Source organism: Pholcus phalangioides, unplaced genomic scaffold (assembly GCF_987345545.1).
Source record: "Pholcus phalangioides strain wild (caught in Gottingen) unplaced genomic scaffold, Ppha-v1.0 ptg000039l_1, whole genome shotgun sequence".
In the NCBI taxonomy this organism is placed as follows: Eukaryota; Metazoa; Arthropoda; class Arachnida; order Araneae; family Pholcidae; genus Pholcus; species Pholcus phalangioides.
The window spans coordinates 17,682,240-17,700,058 of record NW_028301625.1 but is presented as its reverse complement, the minus strand read 5'-3'; the positions used below and the strand labels follow the sequence as shown (position 1 = coordinate 17,700,058).

At 37.1% G+C, this 17,819-nt stretch overlaps 1 protein-coding gene across 7 annotated transcripts in view; it reads left to right on the top strand.

The window, feature by feature from the left end:
* The window catches only part of LOC149065639 (uncharacterized), a 232,941-nt gene that overhangs the window by 158,448 nt on the left and 56,674 nt on the right, over positions 1-17,819 (top strand). For all 7 annotated transcript variants that reach the window (XM_089253544.1, XM_089253545.1, XM_089253542.1 and 4 more), the window contains 2 exons: positions 2,530-2,775; positions 17,012-17,119. In XM_089253544.1, coding sequence (XP_089109670.1) covers positions 2,530-2,775; positions 17,012-17,119 — 354 coding nt within the window. The remainder of the gene's footprint in view (positions 1-2,529; positions 2,776-17,011; positions 17,120-17,819) is intronic.

Genomic DNA, 17,819 nt, shown 5'->3' with positions numbered 1-17,819 from the left:
AGTCACAGCTCCCATTTGAAGTTACTATTAATTCATAAAATAAATCCGGACCTGCCGAGATACAAACGCAAATTTAGAAAGACATTATGGGATATAATTCCGAGCCTAAGGCTAGACGAAGTTTCGTTATATTTATGCTGATATGTGAAACACTAGCACCACTGTGCTACAACATTGGAGAACTAAGCTCGTGAAACGAGTGAAATGAAATGTGATTGTTCAACAAACACAATTCGTACTTATACTGATCATGAAATAAAATATTCTCGGTCCACTTCATCACAACAAGAAAAATACTTCGTCATACAAAGTACATTTGGATATAATTTGCATATAGTTTCAGAAATATTATTGTAAATGACAAAAGATTGTTTGGCAATATGCCAGGTCAACTTTCCAGGTTCACCCAACATGACTAATGATAATCGGGAGTAATTTACCAATGGATGTCTGTGGCCATCCGCCAGCAAACAAAATATTTAGGCAAGAAATATAAAACTTATAGTTAAAGTACAAAAGGACACAAAACCCCAATGAGACCAGGTACCTCTCCCAGGATTCAACAACAGTATTAAGGAATTATAAGTTAAAAATATCGACGAGAGATCAATTTTGATGGGGCATTAGCAGCCCGACCTGCAGTCTCATCCTTGTCTAGCGACTGGAAGACCCCACCCTCCAGCCGAATGACTAAGAGGACGAACTAGCCCATACCGGAATGCTAGCAAGACCTTTGGTGGTTTCCGGTAACTAAGTGGTCCCAGGAGTCTGAAGGTAAGAATTCTCTCTTGATATTAAGACTTTAGTAAGAAAAACATGTCCCGGACGCCGTCATGTTACAATAGGCCTAAACTTGTATCCGGCCCATGAGCCCAAGCCCCCCAATATTTTTGAAGAGCTGGCTCGGCCCCGAAAAATTCAGGTGGATTTGTTTCTCACACTTTGCTCAGAAAAAACTTTTTGACAAAAAATTTCTCTAAATAGTAGAAGTCATCTGCTTGAAATTTTATTTTTTTTACTTTTCTTTAGAATGTCAATTTGCTTGTTGTTTGAAAATCTTGTTCTGTGACAATAGTAGTCTTATCTCACAATCACCCCAGCTTCCATTGAAAATTGCATCCTCCCAGAGTGCTGCCAATTGTTGCTGCCTGAAGGCACTTCTGGAGATATCTTGGGGCGGGGGGGAATCTTTCTCTTGCTTGTACTGTCGGTAAACTCAAGAACATCTCTTCTTTTGTTGAATGTGTCCCTTGGGGAAGGGGACATGAGACAACAGAAAAAAAGAAAGTGGGAGGAGGTAAAGTGAACAATGAATAAGATTATTAACTAGTTCAAAGGCCCATAAAATTTTTAGAGCCTTCACAACAGAGGTGCCTTCATGAAGAAATTAACATTGAGTGGGGAGGGCGCTGAAAGTTGCTGGCCGTCCCGTATATATGGGACTCAAGCGCATACGCAAGAAACAGGATGCATGCAATTGTTTTTCCAAAAATTATTATGGGGAGGCTCAATCCCCTTACAAAATTTATTGTTGTGGGGCTCAAATATCCTCCACTCCTAGGTTCTGGCACCTATGAATCAGATAAATAATAGTAAAAGAAAATTAACATTAAAAAGAAAGAGAATAAGAAATGAATGGAAAATTTCGAAGTCCCTGAGCCGTGTACCATTGCATTCTAATACTAGGAATATGAAATTTCCTCTTTACAAATCAGGGATTCCCAAACTATTTACATTCGCAGCACTCTTAGAAATTTTAAATATTTCCTGTAATGTTTGAAGGGAGATTAAAGGGTGAAATTCGCAGCCCTCCTCTGTCTGGCATCCTGTACACTTGACCCCCCTCCCCCTCCAGTTGCAGCCCTGTTTCCAGTAGCCCAGCACTTAGGTAGCCAGAACTAGGTAAGAAGGCAATTTTCACAGGCGGAAATCTTGAGGGAGGCTGCTAATTTGGGGGGGGCGGAGAAACGAAAAATACCATTTCGATCAATTTTTTCAGTGGAGAGGGTGAAAAATTACATATTGTTCCCCTCCACGACTAAAATGATCCTGTCTCCGAGTTACACATCGTTGGACCGGGCTTTTGGACTGAGATGTTTCGCGCGAGGACCAAGATTTTTCACAGGGAAGTGCTTGGAACCTGTCATAGGCATGAACTTGTATTGGGCCAATGGGATCCCTAATAATTTTAGAGAGCCGGCGATTCATGGTTGAGGTAAAACAACTTCAACAATAGTGCTGTACCCACTAATGTCAACATCACAATGAAAATGTTATGCAAGCACCAGTAACAAGAAAATTCAGAAATAAGCTGTTAATTGTACATCCTACATTTTATAAGACTCTGATTTGCATTTTCTGAATCAAATTATTATGAAACAACCATATGAATAATTCATAGTGTGGAAATGCTTCTTATGGTTTTAGGCATGCTATAATCATTTATATGGTTTTAGTAGTTTAAACCTTAAGTAAATTGTAAGAGTAAATTGTCATCTTTATGATAAGATTTTCTTTTTTTTATATTAGGTTGCAATTTCAAGTTCCAATAATATTTACATCTGGGGCTGCAACCCCCAAGCTTTGCGACTTCAAGCACAGTGTTCCAAGAGAGCACGTCAGAGTAGCAATGTCCAAAACTTTTCTAATGCAAATCAGTCAAGCAGTACAGTGCCAGTTACAACAAGTGTGAGGTCTTCTACAAACACTTTGCAACAGACACACCTTCTACCATTATTGATTGATTCAACAGCAATAAATGACTCTGTGTTCCAGGTGAAAACAATTTCTTGTTCCATATTTTTTATCAAAGTGGTACTTTCAAGTGTTTTTCATTTTTTTAACATTTTACAGTGAACAAATATGATTCATCTTTTTACAATATCTTGTTTGTTTGCAGCATGTTTGAAATTTCTTTTATTTCATATGTTATAGAATGTTACTTTAATTATAGGACTTGACATTTCCACATTTATTTATTATTCTATATGATTGAATCAGTGTTGAGTTGTCAAGTTTAGAATGCTATGTTCTCTGTCGGGGCCGAAATAGCTTACGTTATGGGAGAGCAAAAAGCGGCGTAGAGAAATACGATTTTATTTACGTGATACACAAGCGAGACATCCGTACACGTAGGCGTCGAACAAACATATATGTACATACTAGGAAAAAGAAAACACAAGCGAAAAGTCATGTACCAAATCAGTTTCGCCATCTGGAGGTGGCCAGAGTGATTACAAACGTAAGCTCATACTATTCCCTACATCCTCCCCACCCTGGTCAACTCCAGAGGAATTACCAATTTAATTGGCCGTCGAATTTCTGTTCCACTGGCTGTACGTAGAATACACGAACGAATGTTGCAGTCACGACCTTTGATGAGAGATAATACGCGTGCCTTTGTCCACATGTGTCGAGGTCTTGCATCTTCCTGTAGGAGGACGACATCTCCAACTCGTAGCTGAAGACCTTGATCTTTATTTTTCACTTGGTGGAATGTCTTCAGCTCTAGTAGGTATTCTTTCCTCCATTGGCTCCAAAAGTCATTCAGTGAATCTTGCTGCAGTGACCACGATTTCTTGAGGTCGGTAACTGCAGGAGCCTTTTCGTGAGAAGGGAGGGTTGTCAGTCGTTGTCCAACCAGGAAGTGGGCAGGCATGAGAGGTTCTTCGAAGCTCTCATCTAACTCTATCAGCTGTAAATGGTCGGCTGTTGACTGCGGCTTCAATTCCAGCCAACATAGTTGTCAGTTGTTCGTCATCGAGAGATGCGCAACCTAATGTTTTACGTAAACAACGTTTGACAACACCAATCATGCGTTCCCACCATCCTCCCCACCAAGCCGCTCGAGGGGCTATGAATTCCCAAGTGATTCCGTGGGAGACATAGTATTGGTGAGCAGAAGGTGAAGTCATGGCACCCCAAAGGATGGGAAGCTCACGATTTATGGTGTGAAAAGTCTGTGCATTATCTGAATATACAAGTGTTGGAAACACCTTGACGAGCAACAAAACGTAAAGATGCCAGCAAAAACTTACCTGTAGAGCAATCCATGACAAGCTCAAGATGAATCGCTCGAGTGACAGCACATGTAAACAACAAGATATACACTTTCACTGAGATAGAGCTTCTATGAACATATAGTGGGCCAGCGAAGTCTGTCCCCATGACACTGAATGGTTTCGACTGTGTGACTCTATCCGAAGGAAGTGGTGCTTCAATTTGAGCCGGTGGCGTGTTTCTAAAAACTTTACAGGGAAGACACTGGCGTAGGACACTTTTAATAATCTGTCGACCTCGAATCCAGTAATCATTTCGCAGTTCTGATAGTACCACACTCGTGCTCAGATGATGTAGACGAATATGTACGTGGCGAATGAGCAATTTTTGACAAATGTGTGTGAACCATCGACTATCAAAGGATGCTTCGCAGCAGCTGAAAGTGATGTGAACTGTCGGAACAACAACCGGTTCCCGCACGTGCATTGAGAGAAAAAAAAGGAAAACAATCCAACAAAACACCCCTTTTTCCTCTTTTTTTTTGTTTGTTTTACATTGAAAATAAATATTTGCAATAAAAACTTTAATTTTTCATTATAGGTTTCGTTAACATATCAGCGACATTTTTCTTTCCACATACATGTGATAATACAAATTCATTTTTCTCTGACAAATCTTTTACAAAGAAAAATCTAATATCAATGTGTTTTCTTTGAAAAATGTATCGCACTCACATTGTCACAATAAATAGTAGGAATATGCAACGGTAAATTCAATTTTTCACAATTTTTCAAAATTCGGTACAACCAAATAACTTCTTTGACTGTCTCCGATAATGCTACAAACTCTGCTTCCATAGTTGAAATCGCTACAGATTATTGTTTCGACGATTTCCACGAAATCGGAACACTCCCTAGTAAAATAGCATATCCGTTCATGGAATGGCGATCATCTCTATCAGACGCCCAACTTGCATATGAATATGCAATCAAGTCCATATTCTTACTATAATCTAAATTGATACAATAATGAGCTGTATTAACAACGTAATTAAATACTTGACATAATAATTTCCAATGAATAACAGATGGTTTTTCACAATATTGTGATAATAGAGTAACTGGATACATTATATCGGGTCTCATCCTGTTTGCTAAAAAAAATAAGCTCCCGATTAAATTCCGATATGGAACATCAGTGATTACAGAATCACTTTCTTGACATCACTGAATTGTAATACCTGTACTTAATGGAATATTAGATTTACATTTGGGAATGTTTTTGTAAATTCGTTGCATTCTCTCAATACACCCTTTTTGATGCATAATTAACTTATTTCCCACATTTTCGAATTGTATTCCTAAAAAACATGAAATTGAACCCAAATTTTTCATTTCAAACTTTGATTCTAACAAACTTATTACAATATTCATATTTCCTCATTTTTGGCAAATACCGCCATGTCATCAACATATACTAATATAATAACATTCCGATTATATACATATATACAATTTCCATTTAACAATTTTTCAAAACCTAGTTCTAAAAATGTTTTGTCCAACTCAAAAAACCATTGTCTTCCAGCATGATGTAGACGTATAATGCCCTTTTCAGTCTCAAAACATGATCTTCAAAACCTGTGGTTGATTCATATACACAACATTGTTGACTTTACCGTACAAATATGCATTTTTTATGTCTAAATGTCGATGAATCCAACTTTTCAAAATAATTTCGAAATTCACTACCGGTGAATAAACATCCAAATAATCGACGCCTTCGACTTGTCGAAAACCTTGTGCCACTAGTCGTGCTTTATAACGTTTTATGTTACCGAATTCGTCCTTTTTGATTGTGTACACCCATTTGTTTCCCAAAATTTTTCGATTGTCCCGTTTTGGGACTAGATCGTATACATCCCGCGATTTTAGTGCTTCAATCTCATCTTTCATGGCGTTTTGCCACTCGTCCTTCTGTGATGAATTTCTTGCTTCAAAGTAGGAATTAGGGATTTTTATGTTGACACAGTGAGCTTTGATGTTCGTATCCGATTCATTCGATGCATCATCATAAACATCATTTTCTCGCTTTGTATTCCCTTTGAAATCAAAATCGTCTAAGTTTATGCTGATGTAACGTGCCGATGATCCCCCGGCATAAAAGTCCGTAGTCGCCGTTACGTGATCTGTTGTCATAAATGTTACTAATCTGCAGCTGTGATCGTATGGCGACGATCAAGGCCGATCGTGATGTCCGCCTGCGATCGCATGCAAATGAGGTGACCTTGAAGACGATTGGCTTGATCAGACACGTGCGGTCGGATGTTTTTCCTTTAAATACCAGCCGTACGTTGTAACAGGTCTGATTCCGCGTTCATCTTTTTTTGTTCTATTCAACTGAAGCCCTCTAGTAGGACGATTCACCGTCTTGCTACCGTATCCATTGGCCTTAAGCTGATTAGTTAAAATGCAATAATTTACATTGTTTGAATCCGTTTTCCGGCAGGTCCGGAATCAAAAATATTAAATAATCTTCACAGTCAAAGTTCTTCATTGCTGATCAAGGTGGTCCGGCTCTCAAACGAGAGGCCCCCTGGGGCTGATCAAGGTGGTCCGGCCCTCAACCGAGAGGCCCCCTGGAGCTGATCAAGGTGGTCCGGCCCTCAACCGAGAGGTCCCCCGGAGCTGAGCAAGGTGGTCCGGCCCTCAACTGAGAGGCCCCCCGGAGCTGATCAAGGTGGTTTGGCCCTCAACCGAGAGGCCCCCCGGAGCTGATCAAGGTGGTTCGGCCCTCAACCGAGAGGCCCCCCGGAGCTGAGCAAGGTGGTCCGGCCCTCAACCGAGAGGTCCCCTGGAACTGATCAAGGTGTTCCGGCTCTCAACCGAGAAAACTTCTCTGATACTTGCGGGGAAAGGCTAACAACATCGGATGTCCGATCAATATACAAGTTGACTGTTGATGATCGTCAATTGGTGAGCCAGTATCTTTACTGTTAACGTCAAATAGAGGGCTCCACGTTATACTAATCTATTGTTAAAATTGACTAACTTTATAATTAATTTGAATAAATAATATTTCATGCGAAAGTTTATTTGCAATCATTTTCCACTTGTCGTTTGCCACTTTATTACTGGATATTTCGAACCGGGCAAGCAACTCCCATAAGGGACGTTGCACTGATCCCTTTTCGTTCACAATATTTTTGTACATCGTTTTTACTTCTGAGTCGGATATTTTCTTCAGGATAGTAATAGACATCTTTTCTGCCTGCTATATCACCCTTTTTTCTTGTTTTTACAACCCTTTTTCATTTCACATTTTCGTCATATTGCATTTTCTGATTTTCTATGTCCTCTTCACAATCTCCCATTTCTACATCTGAATTATTATAAAAGTTAATCAAAGGATTTTCACGACATTTTTGAGACTGTCTTTGAATTTCTGTACCCATAGTAAATTCGTTGAATTTTACATGCTTCGTCTCAATAACCTTGTTGTTTTTCAAAATCCAAACTCTATATCCTTTTGTTTTTATTGCATAGCCAACCAACACTCCCTTTTCCGCTTTGCTATCTAGTTTGTCTCTATCTTTTAGGAATGAAGACGTAAGCCAAACTTCCTACTACTTTCAAATGTCCGACAGAAAATTTTCTGCCACTGAAAACGTTCAAGGGTGCTTTCCCTTTCAAAATTTTATGCGGGAATCTATTTTGTGAATAGTTCTGTGTATTTACTAGTTCAGCCCACATGTCTTTCGGTAATTTTCCTTGAAGCAAGAAGGACTTGACTCCTTTCATGAGGGTTCAATTATATTGTTCCGTGATACCGTTCATTTCTGGAGAGTAGATATTCGTTCTTTCACTTTTTATTGCATTCTCTCTCAAATATGTCTCGAAATATTTAGCACAAAACTCTAACCCATTATCGGATCTAATCCATTTGATTTTTTTCCCCCGGTTGCCGTTCAATTTTTGCTTGATAGGATTTGAGTGTGATCACTTCGTCGTGTGTGTAGCCGCCAGCAACAAAATTGTCCATGAATAAACTGTGATCCAGGTGTTGAGAAGCATACGGGTGTTGTTCAGAGAATTTGTTCGCCAGTTCACGTAGCGTAGCTAACAGTAGAAAAGGGCTGCATGCTAGACCAAATGGTAATCTCGTGAAACGATTGGTCAGCACATCATTTGTTAAAGTCAATGAGTTATTATCATGATCAGTCACTGTGCGAAACCAAAGAAATCTGGTTACATCTCTGTCTTGCTCGTGCAGGCTAAGCTGCAAGAACGCTTGACATCCATCAGTGGTGAGATCGATTCGGAACATTCGAAAAACATAGTAAAGTCGACAATGTCAAGTAGTAGATTTGGGCCAGTCTCAAGAGCATCATTCAGAGATGGGTGTCCGTTGCATGAGACGATGCATCGAATGCGATACGACACTTTTCCGACTCAAGAATGGTCTTCTTCACTGTGTGGTGAGGAAGACAATAAATTTTAGGACTTGACGATTCTGGTGCGATTTCGACGTGGCCGTTATGAATGTAACGTTCCATTTGCTGAATGTACATTTCCCGAAAAGGGTGATCCTTATCCAGACGTCTACGAAGAATGTCAAGGCAGTCGATTGTCCGACGTGAGGCACACGTTTTCTTTCCATGGTAGTGAAACAATATGATGATGGTTTTCCAGGTTGTAAGATTCGGGGAAGTCCTGCAATATTTTTGCTTCACCAGTCGAGCGTGATTTTTCGTTCACATTGGTGATTCCCATGGCCTTGAGTTCCCAGAAGCGTTTGAACGAGTCATTTATTTCTTCAGCACAAGTAGTAGCCATGCAATTAACAGTAGAGTTGTTCAAAGCAGGATTGTGTTGGACAAGAACGTTGGAATGGGTACTGCTCAAGATATGTCCGAGATGAGACGGAACAAGCATGAAAGTGTCTGATAACTTAACCGGCGAATCAGTTTTCACTATTTTCCAGTAATAATTTCTACCGATGAGAATTTGAATCGGGCTGTCATCAGACGAGTGAGGGTCCACAAACTGAATTTCGCGTGAAGTAGCAAATGTGTGTGTGTGTGTGGGCACCACCAATGTCTACCGAAGCCATAGGATGTGAGGCGTAGGAATTATTGCTTTCGAAAGCAACTATCGGCATCGATCTGTTATCCCAAATACTAGATAAAAAAAATTGCACTTGACGTCGATACAGCAATTGTTTTGGTGCAGCTTCGAATGCACTGATAGACAAGTTGACCGATTGCACATGCAATTGCAGTTCATTCACTAAACTGCTGTGAATGAAGGAGGTTGGACTTCCAGCGTCTAATGCACATCGAGACAATTTGGAAATTCCGTTTGGGCCGAACACCCAAATACGTGCAGTTTGCAAATACGTAAAACAGGGCGATACATCAATTTTACCAACAGTAGTAGAAGCATGGAGTGAAGGACAAATGGATACGTGATGTTTCCTTTTACAGTTAGAACAGAAAGCTCTAGCACGGCGTGAGCAAGTTTTAGCGTTATGCGAACGGTTAGTACACAAAAAACAATGATGAGCTTCTTTTAGCTTCTGCACTCGTAATTGAACATCAGTTATCACCGAGCAATTTTGGGACCAATGATCATACGATTCACAAAATGGGCAAAACGGTGACAGATTTTTCTTGTTACGTCGAGTGCGGATATGAAATGCTTCTGTAGGCGGGGCGGAAATTCAAAGGTGGCAAAGGAAACTCACCTTTCAGTTTGGATCATATCCACTCACCTTGTTGGATATGTCCAACGAGATATCTTGCCGTTTAGAGTAGATAATCCACTGTTGACGAATGTCCATAGGAAATGTGTGAAGAATCTTCTGTGTCAAAATACGACTGTAGTTATTGACATCTTCGCCAAGTGATCGGAGAGCTTGAATATGGGCGTTAATTTCCAAGTAGGTGTCGTTGAGAAACTCGGGCGATGAAGCTGTCTCTGGGCGCAGGCTGTCGAAGAAATCGATGTGGGTCTGTATGATGGTATCCTTGTTGCTGTACCTGTCGATCAGCATCTTCTTCACCGTCTCTTAGGCTTCCCATGTGACGGCGGTTCCCTCGACGAGCTTCTTGGGTTCGTTTTGTAGATACCCTCGTAGAAAGACATGTTTGTCTATGGTTGACAGTTGAGGATTCTCGTTGATCGAAGAGGTGAATTGTTGCTAGACTGTCGGCCATTCTTCAACATGACCACTGAAGAGCTCTAGGCATATTGTAGGCAGCTTGAGAGCACATGGTGATGAAGTCGATGTAGACTGAGCTGAGGCGGGAGTTAAAGTAGCAATCAGAGGAGGCACCGTCGTTGGAGACTTGTTGCGTTTTCGTAGCACGAGAGAATCATCGAACAAGGCACGTTTTGCCTTCTCGGTGTATTCCTTGCATAAGGATACCTAAGGCATTCCTTTTTGCATAAGGATTCGTAAGGCATTCCTTTTTGCATAAGGATTTTATTCCCAAGGGTTTAACTTCAATGAGTGTAAAATCCCTATTTTATTTGACTTCAATTTTTGAGTAAGGATTTTATACCCTATGCTTTAACTTTTATGTGTGGAAAATCCTTATTTTTTCTTTTTTAAATTGCTTTTTGTATTTATCAGGGAGTGGTTTTACTATAAAATATGGGTCCACACGAAAATCTCCTTAATTTTCATTTTCAAAAGTTGGCAGCGATGCGTTCATTGAAGTGATTCAGCCACTTGCTTGAAAGTTTTTGCATCCAAAAGTATGTGTGTATTATAGAGGCTTTTTTTATATGAGTAGACTGGTAACTGGCCATTTCAGGAACAAATGTCCTAAAACCATGTAAAGATAGTTGCATCCACAACTTGGAAATGCAAAAGCCTGTTCTTTTTCCTATGGGATCCTATACATTGGCGTACGCAAAGGCGGGTTTTGGGGTTCTAACCCCCCCCCCCCACTGAAGCCGAGATGATAGTGTTATTTTGCAGGAAAAAACGTAACCCCCCCCCCTCTTGAGAAGGAAAAAAAAATTGAAAACCCCCTTGTGAGAAAATTCGGCGTACGCCTATGATCCTATAACTGCTGTTTGAATTTCAATTTTCTCTGATTTTGCAAAAACTTTGAATGAGTAGGAGATATGTCATATTTTGATGCCACATTGTTTTTCTTTACTCCAACATCAACTTCAGCAGTGATGTTAAGTTTTTCTCCAATTCAAGTTTCCTTTTGAAGAATTTTCCACTCATTTCAAAACAGAAAAAATATCAAACATTGACCATGCGTAGCACTGATTTGATTAGCTGTATTCATTCAGTGTACTGTATTCATTAAAATTTCTTCCCACAAGCCATAGAAGAACAAAACCAGTATTTTTCACTTGGTAATAGGAAAAAATGCAAAGGTTTAAGGGAAATTACCATGAAACTCAAAAAAATCTATCAAAGAAGATGGTTCTTTTTTCCTCTTCTGAGTTGCCAAACAGGTTCATTCTTTGGTTGATTTTCTGACACTTGTTTTCGAGTTCGCTATGACAGATTTTTCATTTCCTTATACCAGAATTGCACAATACATTGTTCCTATGTAAACTGATTTGAAGGATTGGGAAAGTTTTCATTACAATGAGATTTTCATTATAACGGTATTGACTGTATTACCAGGGATGGGATTGCTGCGCCAATTGTGCCAAGCTGCGCCATTAGCAATTTCCTGCTACATACTGCACCATAACGTTGATTTTCCAAGAAAATTTGGCGCTTCAGCGCCAATCAGGGTTCTCCAAAATTTCTCTCTTCAACTTTTGCTTTCGATGACGTCATTTGAATCATGCTGTGATGTCAACCTTGGCGTTGCTACTGTAACTTATAGAAAACGTTTGTGTATGTTCCGATTTTTTTGTAGAATTCATCAAGATAACCAGTTCTGCCAAGGTTTCCTGTATTTGGGTGTGAAAATAGTGTGTCCGTATTTCAGATTCCGAAAACTCGCGCTGCCTCTGATTGATTAAAAAATGGAATTTCGAGCTAAAAAAAGTTCGGGTTTTTTTTAACCTATCAGAGACGACGCGGGGGTTTTTGGAATCTGAAATGCGGACGCACTATGTTTGCACCATCGAGCTGGAGGGAGTATGACGTCAGCGGTCTTCGCCTTGGCAGTGCTGAGAACGGCGCCCGCAACATCATTCGTCAGAAGATCATGTGACTCGGTGAAAACACGCACAATCCCCCGTTATTTTCTTATGGCATAAATAGGAGTTTGAAACATAAATGAAAGAAATAATTTCAGTATCGATGAGATAATTCCAAAATTAATGAAAGAAAATTTCTAGAATTAATGAAATAGATAATTTCAGTTCCAAAATAAATGAAAGTGATAATTACAGCATTAATGAAAGATAATTCCAAAATTAATGAAAGAAAATTTCTAGAATTAATGAAATAGATAATTTCAGTTCCAAAATAAATGAAAGTGATAATTTCAGTTCCAAAATAAATGAAAGTGATAATTTCAGTTCCAAAATAAATGAAAGTGATAATTTCAGTTCCAAAATAAATGAAAGTGATAATTACAGCATTAATGAATGATAATTCCGGAATTAATGAAAGATAATTTCAGCATTGATAAAAGTGATAATTCCAGAGTTAATAACAGATAATTTCAACATTGATGAAATTGATAATTCCAGAATTAATGAGAGAGAGAATTCAGCATTGATGAAAGAGAGAATTCTAGAATTAATGAAAGAAAAATTCTAGTTTTAATGAATGATAATTACAGCATTGAAATGAAAAAATTTTGGAATTAATGAAAGAAAAATTCTAATTTTAATGAAAGAAAAATTCTAGTTTTAATGAAAGAAAAATTCTAGTTTTAATGAAAGAAAAATTCTAGTTTTAATGAAAGAAAAATTCTAGTTTTAATGAAAGAGAATTTCAGTTCCAAAATAAATGAAAGTTATAATTCCAGCATTAATTAAAAATTATGTAATTAATGAAAGGTAATTCCAGCATTAATAAGAAATAATTTCAGCATTAGTGAAAGAAATAATTAATAAAGGAAATAATTCCAGAATTATTGAAAGAGAATTCCAGAATTAATGAAAGAGATAATTCAGCGTTGATTCAGAAGTAAGGAGTCCAGATCAGACTCATCTCGACTGCATCAAATCCAGGAAGTCCTTTCAGATAAAAGTGTTTTGATGAAAGCTTTGTTTCTGAAAAAAGCATCAGAACTTTTTGAATGGCTTTCTGACATTATTTGAAAAAGAGGAGCCCCTCATACACATTTTGTATGATAAGCTAGGAGCTCTTGTTAGAAAAATTATGGCACGTTTCCTGAAATCTGAACATATTCAGAATGTTAGAATTATTGTAAAATATATAAATAATGACAAAATATATGAGATGATTAATATAAGACACACGAAAGTAACAATAATGGAGGTAGGAATGTATTTGTATAAATTAAATGCATAATTATTCAACATTATACTTGTAAAAAGGAAAATTGAATGTTTTACATCTTTAGTTCTTTCAGTTTCTTTGATGCTAGGTGATTGCATTACAGGTACAACATCTGTGATGTCAACACTTGCTATATCAAACACTGATGGGTAATGAAATATTTTCTTACCTCTCCTGCTGAAGAAATTCCCTTGGTAAAAGTTTTTGTTGGATCAGAGCCATACCATACCTTCTCGGGGCCTCGGGCAGACATTTTCTTGGGGAAGCTTTTTTTTCTTGTATACTTATTTTGAATTTTTTTTTCTCTTTAAGGGGCTTCCCTTAAAGAGAAAAAAAAATTCAAAATAAGTATACATATTTTGTGAGCCCCCTCCATTTGGCTCAAAGGCCTAGGGTTGCCCCAGCCTAGTTGCGGCTCTGTATTGGATGCAGTCCATGTTATGAAATTAATCTTTTTCCCAACAAATTTGACCAGGAGATAATTAAATGTGGATGGAAGAGAAGAAGGGGTTCCTGTGAAGTTCCCATATAGGAGAGAAGGATAGAATTAAAATACAAAATGTTTCAAAAAAGAAAGAAGCAAAAAGAGGAAGAGTTAAAACTTAGTTAAAGTTGAAATTCATGTGTGCTGCCATGTGTGCTGACAAATTGTTCCAAAATTGTAACGTAACATTCAGTAGTAATCGTGTCTCGCATGAAGAAGGGGCCGATAATGCCTCTGGTGCATACCCCAGCCCATGCAGTAACGTTAGGCGAATGCAGTGGTTTCTCTTCACACAAATGAAGATTTTCGGAACCCCAAAATCTCCAGTTTTTTTTTTTTTAATTTTTAAATAAATTTTTTTAATTTTTAAAAATTAAAAAAAAACTAAATTTTCGAAATTTCTGTACAACATTCTTACAGTTTTGCTAATAAACGTACCGTTTACCGCATAATTCTATTAATCTTTGTTGTAGAGATATTTAATTTTGAAATAAGGGCTTATTCGCTGATCACCCTGTATGTGTGTGTATATATATATATATATATATTTTTTTTTTCCAAATCAATTTTTATTCAATTTCATTTATCTCATGCTATCTTATCATGTGCGCAAGCTGGTTTTAATGCATTCTTTTTTTTGAATTTGCGAAAGTAATTAAGTACATTCAAGTGCCCATACACAAAAAAATTTTGAATTTTGCACTGAAAAATAAATTCCTCAATGAAATGTTGAAATTAGAAAAAAGTGGAACTTCTCTAGATCATTAAGTCTGATTTGACATACCCAGATTCGCCTCGCATCTGTCTTTTACAAGATTTTGAAGCATATAAGTCTCTGTCAGATCGGTCTAACTACTAAACTAGTTGGGTTGTGCTAGCGTAAATTGAACACACAACAAAATCTTTTGATTCAAATTTATCAGCCGAATCTACATCGAATGGGCATTTTACATGCTTGGAAATCACGCGAACTCAACGTTGGGAAATGATGCAAGTCTAACTGTGAAGTTTTAGAAGTGTTATGCATCCGTGAAACATTTGGCTTGAACTTAATGTAGGATGTTTCAATTTCTGAGTAAAGTCCTGGGGTTGCTCAGAATCATGTTGTTAAATATCAGAGGTGCTTGAGTACCAACTGCACCCCAGTCTTTAGTGCCACTATTAATTGCTGTATCTGTCTCAGGGGGCATAATTTATTTTAAAATATTGAAATATTGAAATATTTCAATATTCAATATATTGAAATATTTCAATATTCAATATATTGAAATATTGAATTTTTAATAAATTTCAAATTATCACTTTCAATCAGTCAAAATTATCATAAGTTCTGGAGTTATTTCTTTTATCAATTTCCAGTTTTTCATTAATTTTTGTTTTTAGTGAAATGTTGTGTTTAGATATTCCCCACACTCCTGTGAACAAAACAAACATACTATCTGGTGACGTGTAATTTTATTATACAGGCCATCCCAAATTGTTTGCAGTGTGGATATCTTTGTAACAGTTGACTTTTGAGAAATACTTTGAATTATAAAAAGTTTTCAGATGATGTGCAGTTACTTAAAATCTCAAAATTTATTTTAGGGGTTGTATGCATGAAAAAATAAAGAAATTTACTTTTTATACTGTCTCCGTGTGCTCAAAAACCCAGTTGAAAAGTTGTTGCACTGTCTCTCTTACGGCCAACAAAAAATATTCCATTTTTTAAGTGCAGTATTTGCTGAGATATTCGAATTCAAAAAATGGAAGAAATTTGGAGAAAAATAGCTCTAAATGCAGAAAGCTTTTATCGAGGGGTTAGTGCACCAACTCTCTGTGAGTATAAAAAAGTCTGCTGTTTGGAATTGGCAATAAATTGTAGGTCCTGGTCTAATTAGCCCTTATGTGCAGAGAATGACAGTGTGTGGTGCATCAAAAATTATAATTTATATTACTATGAGTTTCAAAACTATTTCAAAATGGTTTACTATGCTCATGATACAACAGTTTGCTCTACTTATAAAGTAAATGATAAGTTATTCTAAGGAGCTCTAGGTAGTTGTCACAGAATGACATAAAACCACTCTATTGAAGCAGGATGGCGCTAGATGTTGGCAGTGCAAGGCAAAAAAATAGTTTTCAGATTTGTAAGATTGTGTGTGCTGCTGTATCCTTTATATATTTACATTCTATATACTTGCTCACACACTCACAGCAGCTGGCTACTCTAATCATGTTAACATATTTTTATTATTTTAAACTACAGTAATTTGATGCCCATGCAGGAGTTCTTAACCTATGAGTCACGACCCAAACTTGATTGACAGGGGCTTCCGAGATGGGTCATATAAATCCACTTATAGTCAAAGATTCTTGAGCTATCGGTCATGACCCAAACTTGATTTGTAAGGACTTCCTAGATGAGTCATACAAATCCAGTTACAGTCCTGTCATAACTTATTGATGCATCAGTGACACAATCCCAAGGGGGTCATGAAGCTGTTCTTGTTTATTTTGAGGTGCTGCTGATAAAAGTTAAGAACCCCTTATTTGAAGGATCACTCAAGAGAAAGTAACTTAGTGTCCTTCAGTATTACAGGGTAAGAATTAAAAACAAAATGATTTTTGACTCAAAATTCAGTAGATCTGTGTTGACCATCCGGGATTATGTGATATCAAGTTGGATATAATAAAGCTGACATCTGTCAGTGACAAATTATCAAATTTATTTTTTTGGTTATTTTTATGAGTTCAATTTATTAGATTCTATATGGACAGAGTTGAATTCCTCTGCCATTTTGTGTTGGATAAACTTTCCTTTCAGTTTTTTTTTCTCTTAAGAAGTCTGGTAGTTTGAAAGTTTTAAGAGGAGTGTTTTCATTAGCGAATTGATATCTTTCATGTCATTGGTGGTTCCGGGAATGTTCCTTATCAATTTTTGGAACAGCTTAAGCTGTCCAGAATTTTTTCATATTAAACTAATCGACTTTTGATCTTTCAAATCAAATAATTTTTTTTCCAGCTCTTGAAAGAGTATTCTTTGTGATAATATTAAATTTAAAAAAAAAAAATGGTCATTTTTTTCAGTTATCATGTGGCAACCATCATACAGTCTTAGTTACATCAGATGGGGATATTTATTCATGGGGCAGGAACATGGAAGGCCAACTTGGTAATGGTACACGCCGTGAGCAGGTAATCTATAATAATTTTTCCTCAACAATTCTTTTTCATTTTATGTTTCTTTTCCATTATGTGCAGTGGTGTCATTACAAATAATTTCTGAAATCAAAGATTTATAATATTCACATATCCGCTCAATATGCATAATGTTCACATTTATTTCTTGCCTTTTTTTGTATTTTTATGAATATTCACTTACATTCTTATATTGATGAAAAATGCTTCAAAATGCTAAAATTTTCGGATTGAAAACTTTTATTCATTTCACTTAGTTTTCTAGAGTAAATTTTTTAAAAATCTCCATCCAACTTAATACTTTTACAGTATTTCTTGAAATGAGCCCTGCAGTTAAAAAAAACCAAAATTTTTCTTTTAATGTAACAGGAAATTCAAGTGTAAAACAAGTGTAATTCATTTGTAACTTAACACTTCTCTTGTGTAGATGATGATTTACAAGGTAATTCTAAATTACAAGGTTATCCTGTTGAGGATAAGATTCATGCATGTACATATTCTTGTCACACTTTGCAACTTTATACTGCTTTTTTTTTTTTTTTTTTTTCAAACCGAGCACAACTCAGGTCTATCGCCATAGGCAATTTTCTACCTAGTGAGTTGTGCCGGAAGTGTAATTGTGTGTAGCTAACAGTCTGAGTGCATATCTAGTGTTGTGTATGATTTTTCAGTGCTGCCATCGATATCTCACAAGTGA